This window comes from Maylandia zebra, linkage group LG3 (assembly GCF_041146795.1).
Source record: "Maylandia zebra isolate NMK-2024a linkage group LG3, Mzebra_GT3a, whole genome shotgun sequence".
In the NCBI taxonomy this organism is placed as follows: Eukaryota; Metazoa; Chordata; class Actinopteri; order Cichliformes; family Cichlidae; genus Maylandia; species Maylandia zebra.
In genome coordinates, this window is record NC_135169.1 from 13,127,973 (window position 1) to 13,150,145 (window position 22,173).

The following is a 22,173-nucleotide window of genomic DNA, read 5'->3' on the forward strand; positions in this document are numbered from 1 at the left end:
GACGTCACTACTGGGAGGTACTGTGGAGCGGGTTTGGTATTTACATAGCAGTCGCATGCAAAAGCATAAGCAGAACTGGAGATGAAAGTGAATTTGGAAATAATGATAAGTCCTGGGCGTTAAGGTGTTCTTCTATTGAGTATGAATTAAGTCATAAAAGAGTATTGGAATTTTTTCAGGTCCTCAGTCCTCCATAATTGGAGTGTACCTGGATCACAGAGCAGGTATTCTGTCCTTCTACAGTGTCTCTGACACCATGACTCTCATTCACAGAGTCCAGACAACATTCACTCAGCCGCTCTATGTTGGACTGAGGGCTTATCATTTCTTAGGATCAGACTCCTCTGCTGTGTTTGTTTGAGTTTGAGTATGCAGAATGAAGTAATTACTTTTTGTGCTTTTCTTGTGCGTTTTTTGAAATTAACCCTTGGTTGGTTGCACCCTTGAATGTTAAAGAGGACATGGTAAAAATGGTAAATGGCCTGTATTTGTATAGCACTTTACTTAGTCCCTATTGACCCCAAAGCGCTTTACTTTGTGAATGACTACGTTCAGTCACTATTGATGGCAGCTACATTATAGCCACAGCCACCCTGGGGCGCACTGACAGAGGCGAGGCTGCCAGGCACTGGCACCACCGGGCCCTCTGACCACCACCAGTAGGCAACGGGTGAAGTGTCTTGCCAAAGAACACAATGACGGAGACTGTAGGAGCCGGGGCTCGAACCGGCAACCTTCAAGACGACTTGCCAACGCTTGAGCCACGATCACTCCATGGAGAAAACACATTTGCATGCATAAATAAATGTAATAAAATAATTAACAAAAATGTCATGCTTTGACCAGAGATTGTAAATTGAAAAATTTACATTTTATTTTCTGTATCTTTTGAAAAATATTTTGCTCATCATTATAGTTTGTCATAGATGAAATGCATTTCATTTTATTTTGTTAAATTTTTAACTCATAAATATTTTCATAAAATGCTGTAGTAATGTATCCACAAGTTGATCACCAGTTATCAAATAAATTTGCTTTAAAAATGTATGTTTATTAAATGAAGTATCTGTGTCTGTTTATTTATAAACATGAGTATTTTGTTCCATGTTTTGAATAACCAGTGGAGTTTTGTTGTTTCATTTTCTTAATTCATGCTTTTAGTTGCTCCATAGCGTAGTGGTTTTTCTTGTTTGGCGAATGCATAGAAATGCAATGGAGCCTAAACTTTTCTTAAATGCTCATTTCTGATTCTTGGCTGAAATCCCTTTGCTGGCAATAACAGTCTTAAATTCATGAGCATCACCAGATGCTGGATTTCCTCCATTTTAATGCTCTGCCAGGCCTTTACTGCAGTGGCGTTCAGCTTTCTGTCTATAACAAGTGAAATGCATGCTCAGCTGGGTAAAGATCAGCTGACTGACTTGGCCATTTAACAATATTCCACTGCATCCGCATCTCCTCTGGTGTGCCACCACAGACCACGCTCTGCCACAGGGATAGTTTTTGTGCCTATGCATATGTCTTTCACTTTGGTTCGGCCCAGGCGGGTCCAGTAAAGACACATTCTTCTTCATTCACAGCTGGGTGCAGGTTTCTCCAAACTTAAAAACAATATCTTTGCACAATGACTTAAACTAGCACCATTGGAGAATAAACTCCTGGGTTGCTTTGACTGTATGTTTTGGGCCATTGTCCATCTGTGTTTCAAACAGTTTTTATAACTTCCCACCAATATTTGACATCTGCATGAGCTAAATAGTCTCAATAAAGAAATGAATTGATTTGTCCACCTATTTTTAATCCTGGCATAAATCGCAAATCATTATTTGAGAATTTAATTCCCCCCCAAAGAGGGTAGCATTCCACATTGTTGCCTTTCATCAGAAATAGTACTTAGAGCTCTGCCCAAATACTTCATACCAAATACAAAGAGATGACATTGACCCATGCTCTCATTTCTTTTAAATGCTGTTTGACAAACTTGAAGGCCTGATTGGTTCCTCTTTTTTTGACTCGTGGACTTCTGAGGCTCTGTTAGAGTGTGACTGTCTGCTTGATGGTGATTTCCCTAATCAATGAGCTATTTGCCCTTTTTGTTCTTTTTCACAAATGAACTTTACAGGTTTTTTATACCGTGGTCGTTGTCTCAGTTTTACCATTATGGCCTTTTCTGGATTGTAAAAGACCCGGCGACATGTTGATGCTTTTCAGCATCTTTAAAAAGTGTATTAACCACAGTTGCTATTACAAACACACAAACAGTTGTAGCTCTACATCCAGCCGCACACATCACCACCAACCATAACAAACACAGACAGACAGCACAGCTTTTTATGTCGGTGAGGCGTCTGAACCTATACTGAAGTGTTTTTATATATGAGAATCACCATATTAAGCATGTAACTTATGTAGTTATAAGATTAAGTTATAAGATTGTGCCACTTGCTGCGTAAAATTTAATAATTAGGATTAGTGCGATATTTAACCATGTCATGACCTATTGTGATAAGCCAAAGGGTAGCCGGTGTCCTGACTGGCCTCTGGCCAGGACCTTGGCCACTACCTGACCCTGCAGCTGTGTTTGGTCAACACGTTCTCACTCCCAACTCGTCAAACGTGTGACGCATGGTCAGGCTCCCTCTGCTGCACTTATGGACGCGCAGGGTACCCCCTCGCGTCGGGAATTGACGTGAAGGGTCCTCCGATTGAAGAGATTGCCGCGGAAGAGCCTTTTGTCCGTATATTTATATATTTCCGAAATCACATTGTAGTGACGTATACTGAACACAATAAATTATATAATGTAAACAACTACCTGAGAAACAGGCAGAACGATACTTTTGTATGGTTTATTGCATTTACGGAGGGAGTGATGTATGCTGGGTAATGGCACAGCTAGCTACTGGGTGACTTTATTCACCCGCTTCGGCTGTTATCAGTCCATACAATGGGCGTTATTAGCACAAATCTGTCCCATAGATATGGGCCATCTCCTGCTAGATTGTTCAGAAGGTTGTTCTCATCCATCCAGATGGAGGATCACTAACAGGAGCGTGGGAAGACTCCAGAATCCACTCTGGCTGGAATCCGGTGGATATGCAGTGTGTACAGGTAAGACCATTTAAACGGACAGCATTTATAGAATGACTATTAAAAGTCAGCGAGTGTCAGTAATGTTAATGTGGTTATGTTAGTAATACACCGAGTGCTAATATAACAGCTTTAAGATGCATTTGTAGATGTTATTACGTGTTTTACCGTCTTTATGGTGCTAGCTTAAAGTTACGGTGTAAACGTTAGCTTATATTGTTGTAAAGCTGTTACTGGTTAAACGATGTTAGCACAGAAATATTAGCTTCTGTCATGACTGATGAAGTTACCAGTTAATAAAGTTTTCAGTAAAGTGTTTAATCGCAGCCACAGACTGACAGCAAATATCTCGATTAGCTTCAGTGCATCTGTAATAAATATGTGCAAGTTTCAGTGCTTCGTTTAAACTGTATGATACTTATACTGACCCAGGGTCAGTGTAAACTACAATCCTAGCTGTGTGAACAAAGCCTGGCTGCTTTAATCCTGCATGACAAACCTCAGGATGCAGGTTATTATTACTCTTTCCTGCTGGCACACCTGTCACACCTGAGAGTCACTAGAAACTTACAGTGACGTGGACATCATGCAAAGACTGCCAGACTCTGTAATACTGTGAATGATCAGTGACTCAGGTTAACACTAAACTTTAAACGGCACCTCTGTGTCTTTGTGTGCTGCATATGCTTAGTTGTGACACTGTTACTGTTCAGTGAATGTTTCTAAAACTAGATGAACTTACTTTGGATTGTGTGGTAATAATATTAGAGCCTGCAATCTTTCTTACTGAATCTATGAGTCATGTTACCTGAGATTAATTCTATGTTTACCTGTCAGCCTGGACGAATGTGCTGTGTGAAGGAAATTAAATTAAATCAGATCTGAACTGCGTACATTTAAGGAACCTGTTCATATTTAATATGAACCAGTGATTTTTTGATTGCTGATTCCAAGAGAGTCTTTGTGGAAATCCTGTTTGGCTTTTTGTTATTTTAATTCTCTTCTCTGTTTTCCAGAACAGTTCTCCACAGTCGCTGTCCACATCGGTCAGTGGCGCCAAGAAGCACTGTGCTAATGTGGGACTCTGACCAGCAACATCCAGACCCAGACAGCGTTTTCTATCTCCCAGCTGGAGGTTTTGTTTGTCTGTGACTGGAGAGTCAGATTTTTGTTGAGCTTCACACTTGCAGACCTAAGTCAGTTTGCAGAGATCCCTCCCACCCTGGCTTTTATGTGCTTGATTTCTTATCTGAAACAGTAATATTTCAGTGACTGCTGCTTGTACCACAGGTTAATACACTCTACTGATCCCTGATGGGAGAATCATCAATTTTGGCAACAAAGAAGCCTGGTGGATGTTTGTTTACAGTCTGATGGTGGGACATCATGCTCTGCATCTTCAAAGTTTGCCTCCTCATTATTTTTCATACCCAGTAATGTGAAGTATGCTTATATCTACTATAACTGAACCAACCTGGTGCTCTTCATTTATGGAGGCTGTTGAGTCTGAATGTTGGATGTTGTGTATCTCGTGTTCTCTGGGCTTTGTTGTTCTCAGTCTTTTTGCAGGACCAGAAAACAAAACCAGGAGGCGCGTAAATGTTTCTTCTCCATGATGTTTCTTCAAATGTTTCTTCTGGATGATGATAAGACTGTGACACGGGATGCCACCTTTGGTCTTGTGATGAAGCAAAGTTCAGGAAGAAGTGGGATTAAATGGTACCCACATGTGTGCTGCTGAGAAGGATGTACAGGGGCACCTGCAGCCAAATCCAAGCCTCAGGTTAGTTGTAGTTGCAGAACGCTATAGACTGAGACAGCTGAGGCATCAAATGTTTGATTAAACGGATGAAAAAGAGAAGTTTCTTCCCTATAATTATCACTTCTTAAAATCTGTAGCAACTTCAAGTCTTTCAGCGTGCTGAGCATGCTCAGAATGTGACAATATATTTGTTCAATATTTAATTTCTTTCAGTTGCAATTGTTAAATAAAAAAAAATAAAAATATATTCTTATAATTTAGCAAACTAATTTATCAAAAAAATACATATATCTGTATTAGTTTTAATAAATTAATTTGACACCTGTATTGAAAATACCATATTGTATTCATACAGAATCAGTTTGGTATCATTGTTTGTCTGTTCACTGATTACTGAAACTAAGAGCTGCTTTGATCTGTTTGATCTAAAGTATCCAAAGTTGAGCTCTGATGTTTCTTCACCCCTGTGTGTGTGATATGTGATTCCTACATGCTGGCAGAGCAGCAGTTTGTGCTCACAGATGGTGACGGTGTGGAGAGACGGTGGTGTTTCCTCAGAAGAACCAGCAGAGTCACAAAGGACACCAGTCCATCTCACCACCGTGACTCGCTGACTGATGCTCGTCTGCACTGCACAGAGGAAATCAGCTGACCGAGGTTTGTCCAGTGACGTGTTATGAATGTATATTTGTTTTATGCTTACAGATGTGTTTTTCTTGACAGAGGCTCTGCAGAGGTTAGACAAAGCGGAGAAAACATGTGCTTTACATTTTACTGTGATTTATTGAGATATTTGTTGCCTGATGTTCAGCAGGAATGGAGAAATAGAATCAAAGGGAGATGTTTTTGATGTTTTTGTAATGATGTAAGTAAATCTTCAATATTATTTATTTGCTTGGTTATATTAGGAGTGTTTCTGAGTGAGGGGGGAGGAGTCATCATCCAGGTAAAGTGACGTAGATCAGTGGATACACTTGTCTCCCCTTTAAAGGAGACGATCCAAGTCATCCTTAAATGTTAGTGCTTTCAAATACACAAACATTTTTAAAGGACAGAAATGAACATCCAACTTTGACTGTAACACAAAATAAATCTTTGCATGTGTGTTTTCAAACTCTCAGATGGGCAGCATATCAGTCTTGGACTGTGTAACCTGCCGGAGCAGCACTGAATGACCACCACACATGAGCATGTTCCTGCAACATTCAGCATCTGATCCTTCATCTGTGTGCTTCTGCTTTTGGTAAGTAGAGTTACCCAACTCCAGTAACTCTAAACACATGCCATCCATTTCTAACGGCCTGGTTACTTCCTGTCAGTTACTTTAGAAACCATGTGGTCACCTGACCTAACACTGTTTCTTCTTCTTCCCCTTAATGTTCAACTGTCACATGTCAAACAGCTGGAGAGGAAACTACACCAGTGTACTGGGATGTTTCACCAACACGTGCCAGATGCTGTTCCTTCATGGTGACATCACCAGAGACAGCCCCGCCCACCTCAGGACCTCGCCATTGATCATGATGATTATAATGATGACAGCGAGCGGAACTAAGACTGTAAAAATCCACAACCAGAATTTTTCTTTCTAATTATTAATGAATACTGAGAGCCTCTTTCTGTGTTTTGTCTGTTTTGGGGTTGTTTTTTTTACCTCATTTGTTTCTAACAAAGTTCACAAACTCACACAGTTTACATTCTGTATGTTTCCATCTTTACCAGCCACACTCTAACTGCATTTAAGAAAATAATCCTTAGAAATCGTCCTTTTTCTCTTTTGTAATTGATGATAATTCAGTGAATATACTGCGCTGCTTCCTTCTATTGCGTCGCACATTGCTTTAAGTTTTTCAGTGTCCAGTTATTTTTACTGCTGTTTGAATTCTCTGTATGTTTGACCCTGTAGACCATAGGTGTCAAACTCTGGCCCGCGGGCCAAATTTGGCCCGCAGCCTAATTACATTTGGCCCGCGAAGCCATACCAAATTACTATCAGAGCTGGCCTACTGGTATTATACAGCTAATATATATATATTGTTTAGTATTCGGCTTTGCTTGTTCCATATTCAGTTTTTCAGCAAAACTTGTTTGAGTCCATAACAAAAGATTCATTCTTATATCTGGAGGAAGATTTCTTTTCAATAAATATTAACGTTAGCCCGCGACTTTGTTCCAGTTTTGAATTTTGGCCCACTGTGTATTTGAGTTTGACACCCCTGCTGTAGACTGTTTGATGGACTGCTTGTCTTCCTGTTTGTAACCGCCGCCTGTTTTTTAATAAAGATTTGGATTTCTGACTTCAACACAGCCTCTGCGTGTCCTCCCTTTGTGTCCTCTTCCTCTGTGAATGTGTTGCATGTGTCACAGATTCCTTTTATTAACAGCTTTCCCACAGTGAGTTGCATCAGCATTCATTCACAGCACATTTCAGAAGGATTCAGATTAATACAGTGATCTTACAGTCAGAATGATCCTGACAGAGTGCCACTGTAAACTATCTTTCATCAGGTAAATTTTAAAGTTCAGTATTTCAAAGCAGGAGTTATGAAGACTCATACTGGCATTAGGACTAATGATATGTACTTACAAAGTCAAAGTTTTTTAATTATGCTAGAATATTGGAAGATAATCAACTTTTAGTGTTTTCCGCATATTAATTATTCTGAAATAGAGACGGTGACCCTAACTGTACAGAAGCACTAAACAGCTGACAATCTAACAGACATCATTGGCCTGAGCTGTCATGCACAGTGAGTCTGATCCTTTGCTGTGAGAGTCTGACAAGCATGTTTCTGGTCAGTTTGGAAGAAATAATATCACAATGTTGATCTTTCTTTCAATATTCCTTCTCTTTTACAACATAAACTGTGATCAAAGGTACTTATGTTCACAGCATGTAATAATACTGACAGTCCAGGGCATTGTGGTCTGTTGAGCTAGGGTTAGGGTTAGGGTTAGCAATTCAGACATATGTAATCAATATTAAACGTCTCTGACGTGGGCCCCTGTCCACAGTGTTGGGAAATCCATACCAGGCTGGAACGAGTCAAGGTAGGTGAACATCCACGAGAAGACACAGCAGATGCATCCTACTAATACTGACAGGACCAGGAGACTCCAGAAACCGAGCATCTTCTCTTCAGTGCCATCCTCTCCTGTCACCCTCTCTGCCCGCAGCTCTTTGAGTATGGGGTAGATAAGGGCGCAGAGAAACCCTTATTACTAATTTGTATTATAATTCAATTTTCATGAAATATTCATATTCAGTATCGGTCCTTTTATATTAATAACCACCTATCCACCCAGGCTCATGGTGGGGCAGGGCTCTGGATGCTTGAGTACAAGGTAACGTACACCCTGACCAGGTATCCAGTCTGTCAGAATTGTTTTCAATATTTGGTTCAAAAACATGAGTGACAACAAAAATCCAACTAGGATTCTTGCATATGATGAATGAAGTCTGTCTTTGACTGTATTGTCCAGCTGATCCATCAAACCCCCAGCAGGTGAACCTTATTCATGACATAACACGGCAACAATGTAAAAAATGAAACAGCAACAGTCTAAATGTAAAGTGCATTCTAAAGTCCTCTTCAATAAATCATATGCAAAGAGTCATTCAGGACTGTAAAACGTGAACTACAGAACCCAGAGTCTTCATCATTAAATCTCTGGTTGCTTCATTTTTCTATCCTATATCAGATACTTTAAGGTTAGGTTAGGTAAACTTGCATTCTCATGGTGAGGCAAAGTGCTTTATGTGTGTGTCATGAACGGCTATAAAGGGCCTATAATTAAAGAACAAAGCAGGGTTTGAGTTCGAGTTGCGGCAGACTGTCACTACTTGTAAATGGAACGCAGCCTTCCTGCGGCGGACAGCTAATAACAGGAATCGGACGCGGTCCACCCAAGTCCACAGCAACCACCATAGCAACCGCCTAGCATGACCTTAAAAACATATTCTGTCTTCATAACTATCAAAAACATGAAATGATTTGCAAAGTGTGAAAGTGTTACAGCTGCAGAGAGCTATGGCGGCATCTTTGGAAGCTGTTTACATAGCTAATAATATACGATGTAACCATGGAGACAGTCAGTCACGTGAGCTAGCGGTGCACGTTTACTACAGTGAATAAGGTGATTGTGTGCACAGCGTCCACACGCTGCAGAGGGTAAAGACATTACTTTAATATTGTTTTATATTGATGTATATTTGCCTTCTGTTGACCATCACCTCAGGTTCACCATCACAGTTTCAGCAGACAGATGCACACTGTCTAAATATGAACACATTCAAAAACTCATGTCTCAGAAATAAGCACAGCTGTTCATGTTTGTCATTATAGTTTTATTTGTAAGAAAATTATGAACTTCATATTGTGTATCAAATAAAAGAACATTTCACAACTCTGAGTCAACAGAAACAGGTAACAGAAATGTCTCTAATGCAGACATGTACAGTGTAGTGTAAGCATTAAAAGATCATAAAAGGAAACACTAACATTCATGTGAAACTAATTGTAATAAAAAATGAGCAGGTGCTTTATAGATGTAAAAGAAAGAATCTGAAAACAACACTTTTTTGGTCTAAGTGATCAAAGTAGAAAACAGAACTGATGTTCAAGAACAAACCGTAGCTGCACTAATATTACACATCTCCATTGTTGTGGTGAACAGACATGTTGCTTTTAAAACCACAGTGTGTGACCGTGACTGTTCACTGAGACCATGAACGCCACTTCGCTGAAGCCTTCGCCTTCTTCTTCTTCTTCTTCTTCTTCTAAATTGGAAGCAGAAGGAGCACGAGCTGCTTTGATCTACTGAAAGGAAAAAGCAGAACATCTGAGCTGAAACCATTAAGACAGGAACAATCATTCAATGCAGTGTCTCGGGTGGCTTAGCCTGTTACAACTGTTGATACAAGCTAAATACGGTTAACACACAGTGTCAGGGAGCTCCAGTGTGGGAACTAGTGGCTTTAGGTTTGTAGTCATTTAACTTTCATCCATCCATTCATTTAATTCAGGAGGAAGAAATGCCAGGTTGATGCAGGCTGGTTACATGCATTTGGTCCCATGCTGTCTTTAATTAAATGACTTGGTTCATTTTATGGCTGGGCTGTATGTGGGGTTATATCATGTTATTTGGGCAGGAGTACCTGTCCTCTGTTAGACTTAGAAAGTTTCTCCATAAGTAGAGTTTCTAACTCTTCTAGCACATCTGTGGCTGACAGCTTTTTGGTGGCTCTTTTTACCCCACACTGGTTGTGAGTGTGTAAATAGCCCCACTAGTTCTTTTGGGTTGCAGTTAACTGGGGAGGAAGAGGTGGGTCTGCCATGACTGGATGAATAACAATTATCTGGGATACATAAATTTCATAATGCATGCATCTCTATAAACCTGCCTGAGGGCTGCCATTTTTACATTCAGTTATTTCTTTGTTGAATCTAAATAATGAATGTGTTACAGTTAAACTGACACTGGTCAGTGTAAATGGCTCATTGGGACACAGAAACCTTTAAATTAAAACCCATCACCTGATATTGAGTGTCAAACAATATCAAAGCTGTAAAAGCTGTTTACAGTCAGAATTTATAAAACTATGATTGTAAATAAATTCAAACAAGTGAGCTTTTCTCTTTGTGCTGAATATCAACACTGTGATTTCTTAGACTGTAAGCTGTACTTTAGTGCAACCAGTTGTAGAAGCCGTCACTCCAAATGTCTTTTGATAACAAGAAAAAAATACCATTTCAGTCCACGGCCTGAAGTTCTTCTCCGACATCTTCTGCAATCAGCTTTGTCTGCTGGTTTGAAGACAATAAACCACAAAAAAGATGATTTAGTCACTTTGTCTGCGTCATGCAGCTCGAATGTGTCGTGTAACGACGTTGAATAGCCGTCGTTATCCCTCTGCTGTGTCACTAGGATTGTACTGTACAGCATCTCATTGATATGTGAGGAATGCTAATGTAAACAGACTTACATCATTAAAACATAAAGGACAGGAGATATTTAGATATTCTTATATTTATATTACATTTTATAGCTGACGGATATTACTAAATAGATAGAATTTACTAAATAGCTGGATGAACATGAAAAATATGTCTATAATAACAAATGACCATGAGACACTCGAAAGACGTCCTTAAATGCTCTTTAAGTGGCAGAACAGACAAACAAACAGTTAATTGCTTACTTGAGAAGAAATCTGCTCAGCTACTTTGAAAACAGCTAAGTGGTTCCTCCTTTAACAGGATGACGGCTCAGGGGTAAGGCCATCATGCAGTCCAGCAACCTTTATGGTTCTGCTTTGATTCACCAGGAACTATTAGGGAAACCTTCCAGCGCCTCCTGTGAAAGACACAGGCATAAACACACAAACATTTATTAACATGTTCCACAGTGTTCCAGTTTGATTTTCTCATCCTGTGGACAACAACGTACAGAGATGCAGGTTTATTGTTAACTTTTGTAAGGTTTATTTAGTGAACATATCCAGCTGCAGCTCCACTGTGATCCTGAACTGGATAAGCACTTAAGAAAATGTGTCAATAAATGGACAAACATCAACTTACTATATTTATCCAAACAGACGGGACCAATAATGCTTCACTGAGTTAGAGACTTTAACAGTCTCTTCTATGTAAGAATGTCTCGTGCTGATAGACCTGCAAACTTGACAACAAAGGTTTTTCAGACTGCATGTAGCTGTCCTCTATGTCAGCTCACACATTTACATTTATGTCACACTTATTTCTGCTTTCCCATTTTATAATTATTACTTACATTTTGATTATAAACCTTGAGTTTGTAAATGATCAGATTACATAATTGGAATACAATGTATCCAATTCAGGGTCGCGGGAGGATGAAGCCTATCCCAGCTGATACAGGACAAAGACAGGCTGCCAGTTTATTGCAGGGCTAACACGATATGTGTAACAGAAAATCCACTGTTTGATATTTCTTATAATAATCATAATTATGACTATTATTTAAAGGTTTCTTTATAAATACATTTTGATTTTTTTATAACCTCTAAAATATAAACCTGAGCTGTTTCAGATTCTGACCTCTGACCTCACTGCAGCTCCCTCTTGGAAGTACGTCTGCTTCTTGTCTTCCCCCAGTGTTGACCGCCTGCCCTTGATATCACGTACTGTACCTGAGGAACAAAACAGGACAAACACTTGCCTTCATTTAAGAAGTACATTCATACAGAGGTAATCTATGGAAACACACTAGTTCAACCTTTGGGAGGAATCAGTTCCTGTGAAACATTTCTGTAAATGAACATCATGTGGAGAATGAATGAAATGAGTTCTTCAGGTGACTCAGCAGTCCCACACTGACAAATGAAATCTAGTTAAACTACTAAGCATATTTGCTCTTCTGAAATCTGTGTTAAACAACAACAAACATAAATTAGTAACAAAAATACAGCTGAGTAGAGGCTTTACAAACCACCAGCAGCCATAATGCTAAATTTTAATCTTCAAATGTTTCTGAGCCGTCTTCAACCTGCTTTTAACACATTAAAGTCCCACAGTCAATGCAGCCTGACTCAATCCTAGATGTTCAGCACACAGAGACACAGAGGTACTGTTTAAAGTTTAGTGATAACCTGAGTCACTGATCATTTGCAGTGTTACAGAGTCTGGCAGTCTTTGCATGATGTCCACGTCACTGTGAGTTTCTAGCTGACTCTCAGGTGTGACAGGTGTGCCAGCAGGAAAGAGTAATAATAACCTGCATCCTGAGGTTTGTCATGCAGGATTAAAGGAGCCAGGCTTTGTTCACACAGCTAGGATTGTATTTTACACTGACCCTGGGTCAGTATAAGTATCATACAGTTTAAACGAAGCACTGAAACTTGCACATATTTATTATAGATGCACTGAAGCTTAAATGTGTTCAGTATTGAACAGCAGAAATGAGGCTTTCTTTTCGGAAGTACGTAAAAAAAACAAAAAAACAAAAACAGCGGCTGACACCGTAGACTGTTGGGTAATAAGTAGGGATGGGTTTTGATTATCGAATATAGAGAGAGCGAGAGCGAGAAAGAGCTCTACATGAAGTGTGATTTTATCATGGTGGAAGCAAAACAGCAAAAGTCAGAGGAAATTCGTGACGATGTTTATGTGAAGCGTAGTTTGGATCGTCTTTTACTGCTGGTTCAGTCAATATTGCTTGGAGAGAGAAAACCTGCAGCTTCAGAATCAGCGCAAAAAGGACGTAAACACAAAGCACCTGTCGAAGCTTCAAAATCAGTGAGCTGTCAGCTCTCAACCCCCACAGCGTGTCCGCGTACGTGCCATCGAGTGAGAAAGGCGACATCTCACTGATTCGGATCAGTCGGCGGGTCCGCATTTTGTGTTTACGTCTTTGTGCGCAATCCCTGTACCTGCTCTCATTTACTGTTTTAGCTGTTTGGTGGTGGTTGAAATTTTGTGAGGTTAACCTGAGATTCTGGCGTTTTGGGCAAAATAAATTTATATTAAAAAATCAATTCAGGATTTTACTGAATCGATATCACGTTATCCAAGCTAGAATTGATTTTAGTCGATAAATCAATAATCAAAACCCACCCCTACTGGTGTCCTTGATCCAACACAGCTGATTTAAATGGTGTGTTAACCCAGGGTGAGATCTAAAACCCTTTAGGGCTGGAGTTCCCACCCCTGAAGTAAACATGAATATGTTTAAGGAATACTTTCAAATAAAGTGAAAAATTGAATTTTTTTTTCTGTTCTTAGCCAGGCAGAGTTATCCAGGTATTGCAGTATAGTATGCTGCAGCATATTTATGCATGGAGTCAAGTTAGTGCTCTGTGTGTGGGTTATTTAGTGATTCAAATAAACAACAACACACCATTAAACTTTGATGCACTGATGACTCTTGTTGATTCCTTGAGGCATAAAGGTGAGGCATCCTCCCTCCTGTGGCATCAGCTGGTCTGCAGAAAGAGCAGGAGAACACATATCTTTACCAAGACTGAGCATTTGCATTTAGGTAAAACTAATAAAGGTACATGCTGCCTTACTGTTTTTGGAAGAACATGTCATGTAACCCCTCCTTACACAGCTATGGATGCTTTAATACAATTATAAAGTCTTACCCTGTCTCTTGCCTGCTAAATGATTCTTTAAATTTGCTGCTAGGTGGCTCTAGGCGGTGTACCTGCTCTCCAGGCTGACTTGGGGCATTTGATGTCATTGTATGCAAAGAAACCCACATGCTCAGGAAACCTGTTTCATTACTTTAGCCCTGTTGAGGTTCTAGGATTGAACTACATACAAACTTCACTGTCATGATTTCATGTTCTAGATGTCGTCATATCTGAAAGAGATTGGAAAACAATTAAAAACAAGTCGTTTCCTTTGTTGTTGTTTTTCAAACATTGTTTACCAGCAAGCATAAGCCACTGTAAATCCTGCAAGACAATTTTACCGATTTTAGTGCAAATCAAAGAGACTACGGGTGCACTGGAAAGGCAACAAGAATATTGCCCTGAAGGTAATTGTTTGTTTTTTTTTTTTTTTTAAATGACATCAGAAACAGCAGTATGCGACATCACGTGATGGCAGAGCTTCAGTTCATCCTTTGTCATTTTTTTTTTTTTTTTTTTTTTTTTTTTTTTTAATAAATAGGACAGGGGGAATGAATGAGAGAAAGAGGGGGAGAGAAAGAAAGAAAACCAAAGGGGAGAAGAGACGGTGAGAAGGGGGGGAAGAGAGAGAAAAAAAAAAAAAAGAACTCCTGGGTCACCTGTATGGAGAAAAAAAACAAACAAACAAAAAAAACAAACAGAGGAGACAGCAAACAACAAAGAGCTACATAATAATAGAGAAAACAAAGCACCATCACAATAAACTAGCTAGTCATAGATATCAATATTTACTAAATAATAAACGATATTGTGCAGCACGCAAGATAGACAGCGCACAGTGTGCTTTGAGGCAGCAGCCAAGAAAGCTTTAGTCCGCGTCTGTGAATACCCATGTGTGCATACCTGTGTGGATCAGCATGCTTGCATTCCAAAGGTTTCTCCATGTAATGATCTGCTAGGGAGTGTGGGGGGGCCACAGCCCCGTCCTCCAGGGTGTGAAGCGGGTATGGAGGAGATCAAAACTCCAGACATCCAGAGGCCCCCAGGAAACCTGTTTCATTACTTTAGCCCTGTTGAGGTTCTAGGATTGAACTACATACAAACTTCACTGTCATGATTTCATGTTCTAGATGTCGTCATATCTGAAAGAGATTGGAAAACAATTAAAAACAAGTCGTTTCCTTTGTTGTTGTTTTTCAAACATTGTTTACCAGCAAGCATAAGCCACTGTAAATCCTGCAAGACAATTTTACCGATTTTAGTGCAAATCAAAGAGACTGGAAAGGCAACAAGAATATTGCCCTGAAGGTAATGCATACACTATTGGTCTTAGAGCCACAAATCGACCACGCCCAAAAAAGTGCTATAAAAAATGTATATATTAATATTTTTTTCCACTTTAAATTAGCCAATCTTTTAGACCTACTTCTCCTTGAAATATTCATGTCAAGTTTTAATTACATTTCGCGGATTTTAACCCTTTATATCCCGGTTTCGTCACATGAGCGCACTGCTTTTTTTGCCCCAAAAAACAAAAAACTTGAATATTTTCCAAAAAAAACATTTGAGGTAATATTCAATTGTTATTATAATTAGGCCTTTAGATGGACTAAAGATTGGCACCAAGAGTCATTTCGATCGCCTTTTATTTTTTTTCCAGGAGCGCATTTCATAAAATGCACACTATCGACCACGCCCAAAAAGTGCAATAAAAATATTAAATATTAATTTTTTTTTTCACTTTAAATTGGTCAGTCTTTTAAAACTACTTCTCCCTGAAATATTCATGTCAAGTTTTAATTACATTTCGCGGATTTTAACCCTTTATATCCCGGTTTCGTCACATGAGCGCACTGCTTTTTTTGCCCCAAAAACATAAAACATAAAACATAAAATATTTTCCAAAAAAAACATTTGAAGTAATATTTTATTGTTATTATAATTAGGCCTTTAGATGGACAAAAGATTGGCACGAACATTAATTTCGATCCGGTTTTAATTTTTTTTTCCAGAAGCCAAAAATGTCCCCAGGCGGCGCTGCTGCTCCTGCTCCCCCGGGGAGGAGTGCCTCTGCCGCGGGTGTGTTTCGCGCAGCGCCGGAGCATATGGTTCGGTTCCCGTGTCTGCAGCACACACTTCCGCTACCACGTGAAAACAAATACGTCATTTCCTGTTGATTTAAAAAAAAAAAAAAAAATCAAACGAACCTAAGGGCAGAAAATGGTCCGGAACGAGCAGCGGGGCAGGCTGCTGTGGTACGCGGGAAATTAGTGTGCCTTTTCCGGGTATCTGTCTCGAGCAGGCCGCTGGAGAACATGTGTATGTTCCAGCAGGCGTCACATGTGGAGCAAGGGCGCCACCCGGTGGACAAATAAAAAAATTACAACTCCAAGGCCTGTAGTCCAAAACGAAACCTAAGCTGGAGACCTGATGATCGATTTGACCGTATTTCTTTTGCCGTGAAAAATAGCGTTTATAATGGGTTTCAATGGGGCACAAATCGACCCTAGGATCAATAGCGTAAGTTTATCGCTAGCTTAGCCACTGAAGCTAATTTCCGGAAGTCATACTGAAATTTTAACAGTAAATGTGACCAAACTTTTTTTTGCAGACTTTCGCTATATTCCATTCAACACTGTGCAAATGGCAGGTAATCAAAATTTGAAAATAGCCACAAATCGACCCAAGACTCTCCAGGGGTTTTAAGCAGGTGGTGCAGACAGTTGCTGTATCCTTATCTCTATTGACTGCTGAGCCAACTGGTGTGAAGAATTGTGACATAACTTTTAGCACATAGACGATGGGCTATTTAAGCAAACGCTCATGAAAATGCTTACATAACCAAATCTGTGGAAATTTGTAAGTTTTTCTCGATATCCCTAAATGCATTGCAGACAGTCGTAGCAGGTAGCAGCATAAAACCCACTCCAGCTACATATTCTTTTGTTAAGATACTGATTCGCAATCCTGACATTTCACCATGCTCGTGCAACGACAGATAAATTGACTACACAAGACATTTTTAAAAGTATTTATTTATTTTTTATAATTTGTTAATCGCCGATGTTAGACGCCGGAGGGTATTTCACGGCTCCCTTCCGCGTTCGCTGATGTTAGACGCCGGAGGGTATTTCACGGCTCCCTTCCGCGTTCGCTGATGTTAGACGCCGGAGGGTATTTCACGGCTCCCTTCCGCGTTCGCTGATGTTAGATGCCGGAGTGTATTTCACGGCTCCCTTCCGCGTTCGCTGATGTTAGATGCCGGAGTGTATTTCACGGCTCCCTTCCGCGTTCGCTGATGTTAGATGCCGGAGTGTATTTCACGGCTCCCTTCCGCGTTCGCTGATGTTAGACGCCGGAGTGTATTTCACGGCTCCCTTCCGCGTTCGCTGATGTTAGACGCCGGAGTGTATTTCACTGCTGGGGGTGGGGGGGGGCGTATCTCGCTGCTCAACTCCCTAAACAACTCCATCCCTTTATTCACCAGAGCCAGGAACTCCATAAACAACCATATCCCTCTAAACAACACCTCAAAAAACGTCATCCGTCCATCTACCACTGCCGGCAACTCCCTAAACAACTCCATCCCTTTACTCACCAGAGCCAGGAACTCCATAAACAACCCTATCCCTCTAAACAACACCTCAAAAAACGTCATCCCTCTAGGCACCAACGACTCCATCTCTTCAACTTCCTTCCCTCCATCCTCTGTGTGTCCTCCTGTCTGAGCTGCAGGTGAGAAACAGGTGTGAGGTGTCAGCGGTCAGGTAGGTGATGAGTGAAGAACAGAACAGAATCCATTTCCTCTTCAAACTGCTGTCAGACATTATCTACTGCACTCTGATCACATCACTCAGACCAGCTGCTTTCTACAAAGTCTCATCAACAACATCTTTAGAAACAAACATCAACAACCAGGAAGCAGCTTCACCTCTGATCACACACACACTCAACTCTACTCACTCACCTGGAGGATCAACAGTCAGTGTGATGATGCAGATGGGATCACCGCCCAGATATGCTCTCTTCCTGCGCTTTGTTTCTGGAATCTTACGGACTGCGTATATTCCAGCATCAGCAGTCATCACATTCTTCAGAATCAAAGACACGTTTCCATCCTTCATCTGTCTGTCCTGCAGATCCACCCGGTCCTTAAAGGATGGATGCTGCTTGAATAAGTCCAAGTGTCCATCCCGGTACAACAGGACATATTCTGTCTCCAGCTCAGGTTTGCTCCACTCTAGGCCATTGATGGTTTTGTTACCATCCAAAACTCGACATGGCAAAATGGCATTTTCACCGAGCACAGCAGTAATATTTATCTGTCCTGAAAGGGAGACAAAAAAGGAGCAAAGGAAACCCCTGAGCTCAGCTGAACGGGACCAGAGTGTCCATTTGATACACTTATAATAACCCCAGTTTATATTAAATAAAATACATAATACAAGTAAATTTCAGGTGTAATTGAGGTATATAACACATTTTCACTACAAACTTCAGTGTTTCAGGTGATGTACATTAAGCCCAGCATCCTGCAGGCCCCTAAAACCTCCTGTAATCATTAGTAAGTGTCTATTGGTGACATTTTTAAAAACAAAAATCATGAAAACCTTTTAGGAATGGAAATAAAGACCTAAGCAAATGTCACTTAATACATTTCAACATGTTGAGCTAATATCCATCCATAAAATAATATGTATATACTGTAAACCACCGATTGCTGCCTAGTTTGAGCTTTCTTTTTTTTAAACATGTTTTTGTCAGTGAGATTGAACTTGCTGAAGTCTAAACATGCTTTACTTATATAAGACGAACAGACAGCACTGAGTCACTGTCTTTGCTTTAGCTATGTACTCACACCCTAATGGCTTATTTTAAGTAGGAAAAAACCTCCGTCCTACAGATAATAAGTTATTTCATCATTAGAGTCAAACATAGGCTTAGTGACAGTGTTAAATTATAGTAAAATTGGCTCATAAATATAAAATTAAATATTTCAAACTCTCACTTCAAACTGAAGCGCTCAGGCCGAGGCATTACATAACAGTGAGGTGACGTCGACGCAATAGGGAATAAGGAAGTGGTTTTCAACTATTAAATAAGAACTACTATAACACACGTACACTGACATTTACCGAACTAACCTAAAAAGTGGGTCCACAATCATTTCATATATCAGGAAACAGCTGAACTCACCAGCCGAGGAAGACTTGATGAAGATGGCGAACACCAAAATCAACCAGAGCCAAAAGGAAGACATCTCAGCTGTTCTAAAAACTGAACAGAAAAAAAGAAGAGATCAAACCTAAAACATAAAACGATCCGTTTTCGTTTATTTCCAGTCACTTTACTGTCTTTTTAAAAGAATCATCTAGAAAAACGTCACACAACAGGTGTCACGTTGACATAAGGTGTAAAAACGCCACAAGTGACACAGAGGTTTTCACCATGCGTCAAGTCAAATTAAAACTGTCAGTAAACCAAGAACAAACCTTTCATCCAATCCATAAATGCCACAATGACTGAACGAAGTCTTCCTTAGTTTTTATTCGCTCACACTTGGCCGTGCTCGTGATTTTCTTGTAGGCGGGACCTACCGCTGTCCTCAGGTAGCGATCCCGTAGCGTCCTTACCTGAATGTTCTGGAATCTTCCAGGTGAACGGTGAACCAGCAGCCGCAACTAGGCAGACAAACTGACTTTTATCTTTTGTTTAATAATTGTACTATAAACTAAACATGTTTCCACTATAGCAGCCTATAATCAATTACTACTTAAAAATGTATAAATGAAAACTGTAAGACAAACAGAAAGTAAACAAAGCTCAATAAATGACTACCAAAGTAAAACAGGAACAGATAATCAGAGTATTTTATTGATCCCCAGCATGAACTTTTGCATAAGTATTTCCTAGTTTGGTCAAATTTGCCTGATGATGGACATATTCATTGAAACTTTAGGTATCTAAATACTGGGAACCAAGTGCTTTGAACAAGTTCTGTGTTTTTATAAGATAAGATAAGACTTTATTGACCCCACAGCAGGAAAATTTGTGCATTACCTCAGCTCAGGTACAGATATCAGAAGAAAATAGAAATAAAATACAAACAAATACAAAATATTAAGATAATACAGTATATACAACGATAGCATAAATATGATTATGGACAGAAGTTTGTGGAAATGCAAGAAATAAATTTAACCTTTCTTCTTCCTCTCTTCTTCAACTACTATTATTATGTAAGTAATAGATATCTATAAGTATCTATAAGTATATACATGTACATGCACACACTAATATACATATGTATACATATACATATACCTGCTCAGGCAACACGTCCATACATATAATAGGTGCATTATGCATGGAGAGATGACCGTGGATGTCCACAAAGTCCAGTGACTCATAACATCGTGATTGAGGAGTTAAAGAGTCTAACTGCTGTCGAGATGAATGATCTGCAAAAGCGCTCCGTCCTGCAGCGAGGGTGTTTCAGTCTCTGACTAAAGGAGCTGCTCAGCACACTCACACTCACAGATTCATGCAGAGGGGGATGTGGGTTATTCATGATGGATGTCAGCTTTACTAACTTCCTCCTCTCACCAACAGCCTCCACAGACAGAGGACAGCTTAGCATGGAGCTAGACCTCTGCACCAGTTTATCAGTATCGCTCCTGTCCCTGTCCACGCATCCACTCCCACAGCAAGTCACTGGATAGAAAAAGGCAGATACTACCACAGTGTCACAGAATGTCCTTAACAGACTCTTGCAGACTCCAAAGGACTGCAAGAGTCCCACCACTGAGGACAGTGGGTAGTGTCGACTCTGCCCCTTCTTATACAGGACGTCTGTATAAGAACTCTTGAGCCACGATGACCCAACAAGTTTCAAGAGGAGTTTCTTTTGGTATCTCGGGGGGGAAAAAAGCCCCTTTGGATTTCTCTTTGACCCACTGTCTTATTTGTAGAAATTTGAAGAAACTTTGTCCGGGAAGTTTGAATTTTTCCTTTAGTTGTTGAAAGTCAATAAATGTGTCATTATTGTATTAATCAGCGGCAGTTCGAATATTTCTGTCCTTCCATCTCCCCAATATTGGGTCGGCAATGTGATGAGAGAGATCAGGGTTGCCCCATAGGGGTGTCCTTCTAAGAAAATAGATATTTAATTTCAGAAGCGAGTGAGATTCCTGCCAGGCGCTGAAGGTGTTAAATATTATCAAATTGTTTGTAAACTTGGATAGACATTTTTTTGTACCTAAAATGGAACATATTTTAATAGTATGGGGTTCACCTCATGTTGTTCTATTGGAACCCATCTAACCTCACTCCTCTCTGCATGTAGCCAGATCCAAACTGATCGGTACTGGGAGGCAAGATAAGTTCCTAAAGTTTGGTAAATTAAGTTCTCTCCTTGAATATGGGGCCTGCAGAGAGGTGAGTATAACTCTTGGATTTTTCTTTTGCGATATAAAAGAAGTTATATGTTTATTAAGCTGTTTGAAGAAACTTTTGGGAACATTTGTAGGGAGACATTGAAATAAGTAAATGAACATATTGGAGAGTTTCAGTCAGGTTTCAGAGCTCATCACAGGACAGAAACAGCTTTAGTGAACGTTACAAATAGTGATGTGTCCTGTGTGTCGAAGCGTCGAATCGTGTGTCGGGTAATCTCGGGGGCGTTTTTGTGAAGCGCGTATCGAGGCTCGCTTTGATTACGTATGCAGTGACGTTCGAGGCCTCGCGGGCAGTCCGTACCACGTGACTGATTCAGGGACTGGTTCACTGGTTCGCGCCAGATTCTAAATAAAATGGGCAGAAAAACACAGCTGATTTCCCATCACACTGTGTTGTGGAATTGGATTACGTACGTGTTACATAGTTACTTGAGCATTTCTCTCGCCAGGACGGAACTCATGGTGGGTTCACGCCCTTGGCCCACGCCCCTCTGAAGAGGAAACACCTGGGCCTCATCAGCGCAGCCAGCATTTAAGCCAGGGAGTGGCTTCTACTCATCGCTGGATCGTTGTGTGTGACTCGCGTCAGTGCAGCCCGACTCTGAGCAAGTTCTCTTTTGCTTCCCTGTGCAAAACGTCTAACGTTTGTTTCCTTCTGTACATAGATCCCCTGGACCCGACCCTGCATTCCCCGAGTGGATTCCCTTTTGTGTGAGTGTTTGGTGAGAGAGCCAGAAGAGGAGCAAGTG

The 22,173-nt window shown here is 40.3% G+C and overlaps 1 protein-coding gene and 1 long non-coding RNA gene across 6 annotated transcripts; one reads left to right on the forward strand and one right to left on the reverse strand.

Moving 5' to 3' along the window:
• The first annotated feature begins 2,718 nt into the window (after positions 1 to 2,718).
• LOC112430864 (uncharacterized) lies at positions 2,719 to 6,228 on the forward strand. Its single transcript, XR_013095481.1, has 5 exons — positions 2,719 to 3,111; positions 4,107 to 4,873; positions 5,353 to 5,509; positions 5,761 to 5,868; positions 5,974 to 6,228. It is a non-coding gene; the product is annotated as an uncharacterized LOC112430864 (long non-coding RNA).
• Positions 6,229 to 14,460: 8,232 nt separating this feature from the next.
• Positions 14,461 to 19,593, reverse strand: LOC112432781 (myelin-oligodendrocyte glycoprotein). Of its 5 annotated transcripts, none has more exons than XR_013095482.1 (5): positions 19,460 to 19,590; positions 19,164 to 19,244; positions 17,935 to 18,294; positions 14,871 to 17,696; positions 14,461 to 14,626 (listed from the first exon to the last, which is right to left on the reverse strand). XR_013095482.1 is itself a non-coding variant. In XM_024801242.2 (5 exons), the coding sequence occupies exons 1-5, from the start codon at positions 19,473 to 19,475 to the stop codon at positions 15,104 to 15,106; spliced, it is 594 nt and encodes a 197-aa protein (XP_024657010.2). In that variant the 5' UTR covers positions 19,476 to 19,593; the 3' UTR covers positions 14,461 to 15,103. The 5 variants fall into 5 exon arrangements, 4 of the variants coding, with proteins under 4 accessions (XP_024657010.2, XP_024657008.2, XP_024657001.2 ...); XM_024801242.2 differs by having other exon boundaries at positions 14,461 to 15,109; positions 17,566 to 17,696; positions 19,460 to 19,593; XM_024801240.2 differs by having other exon boundaries at positions 14,461 to 15,109; positions 17,452 to 17,696; positions 19,460 to 19,592.
• Between the last annotated feature and the right edge of the window lie 2,580 nt (positions 19,594 to 22,173).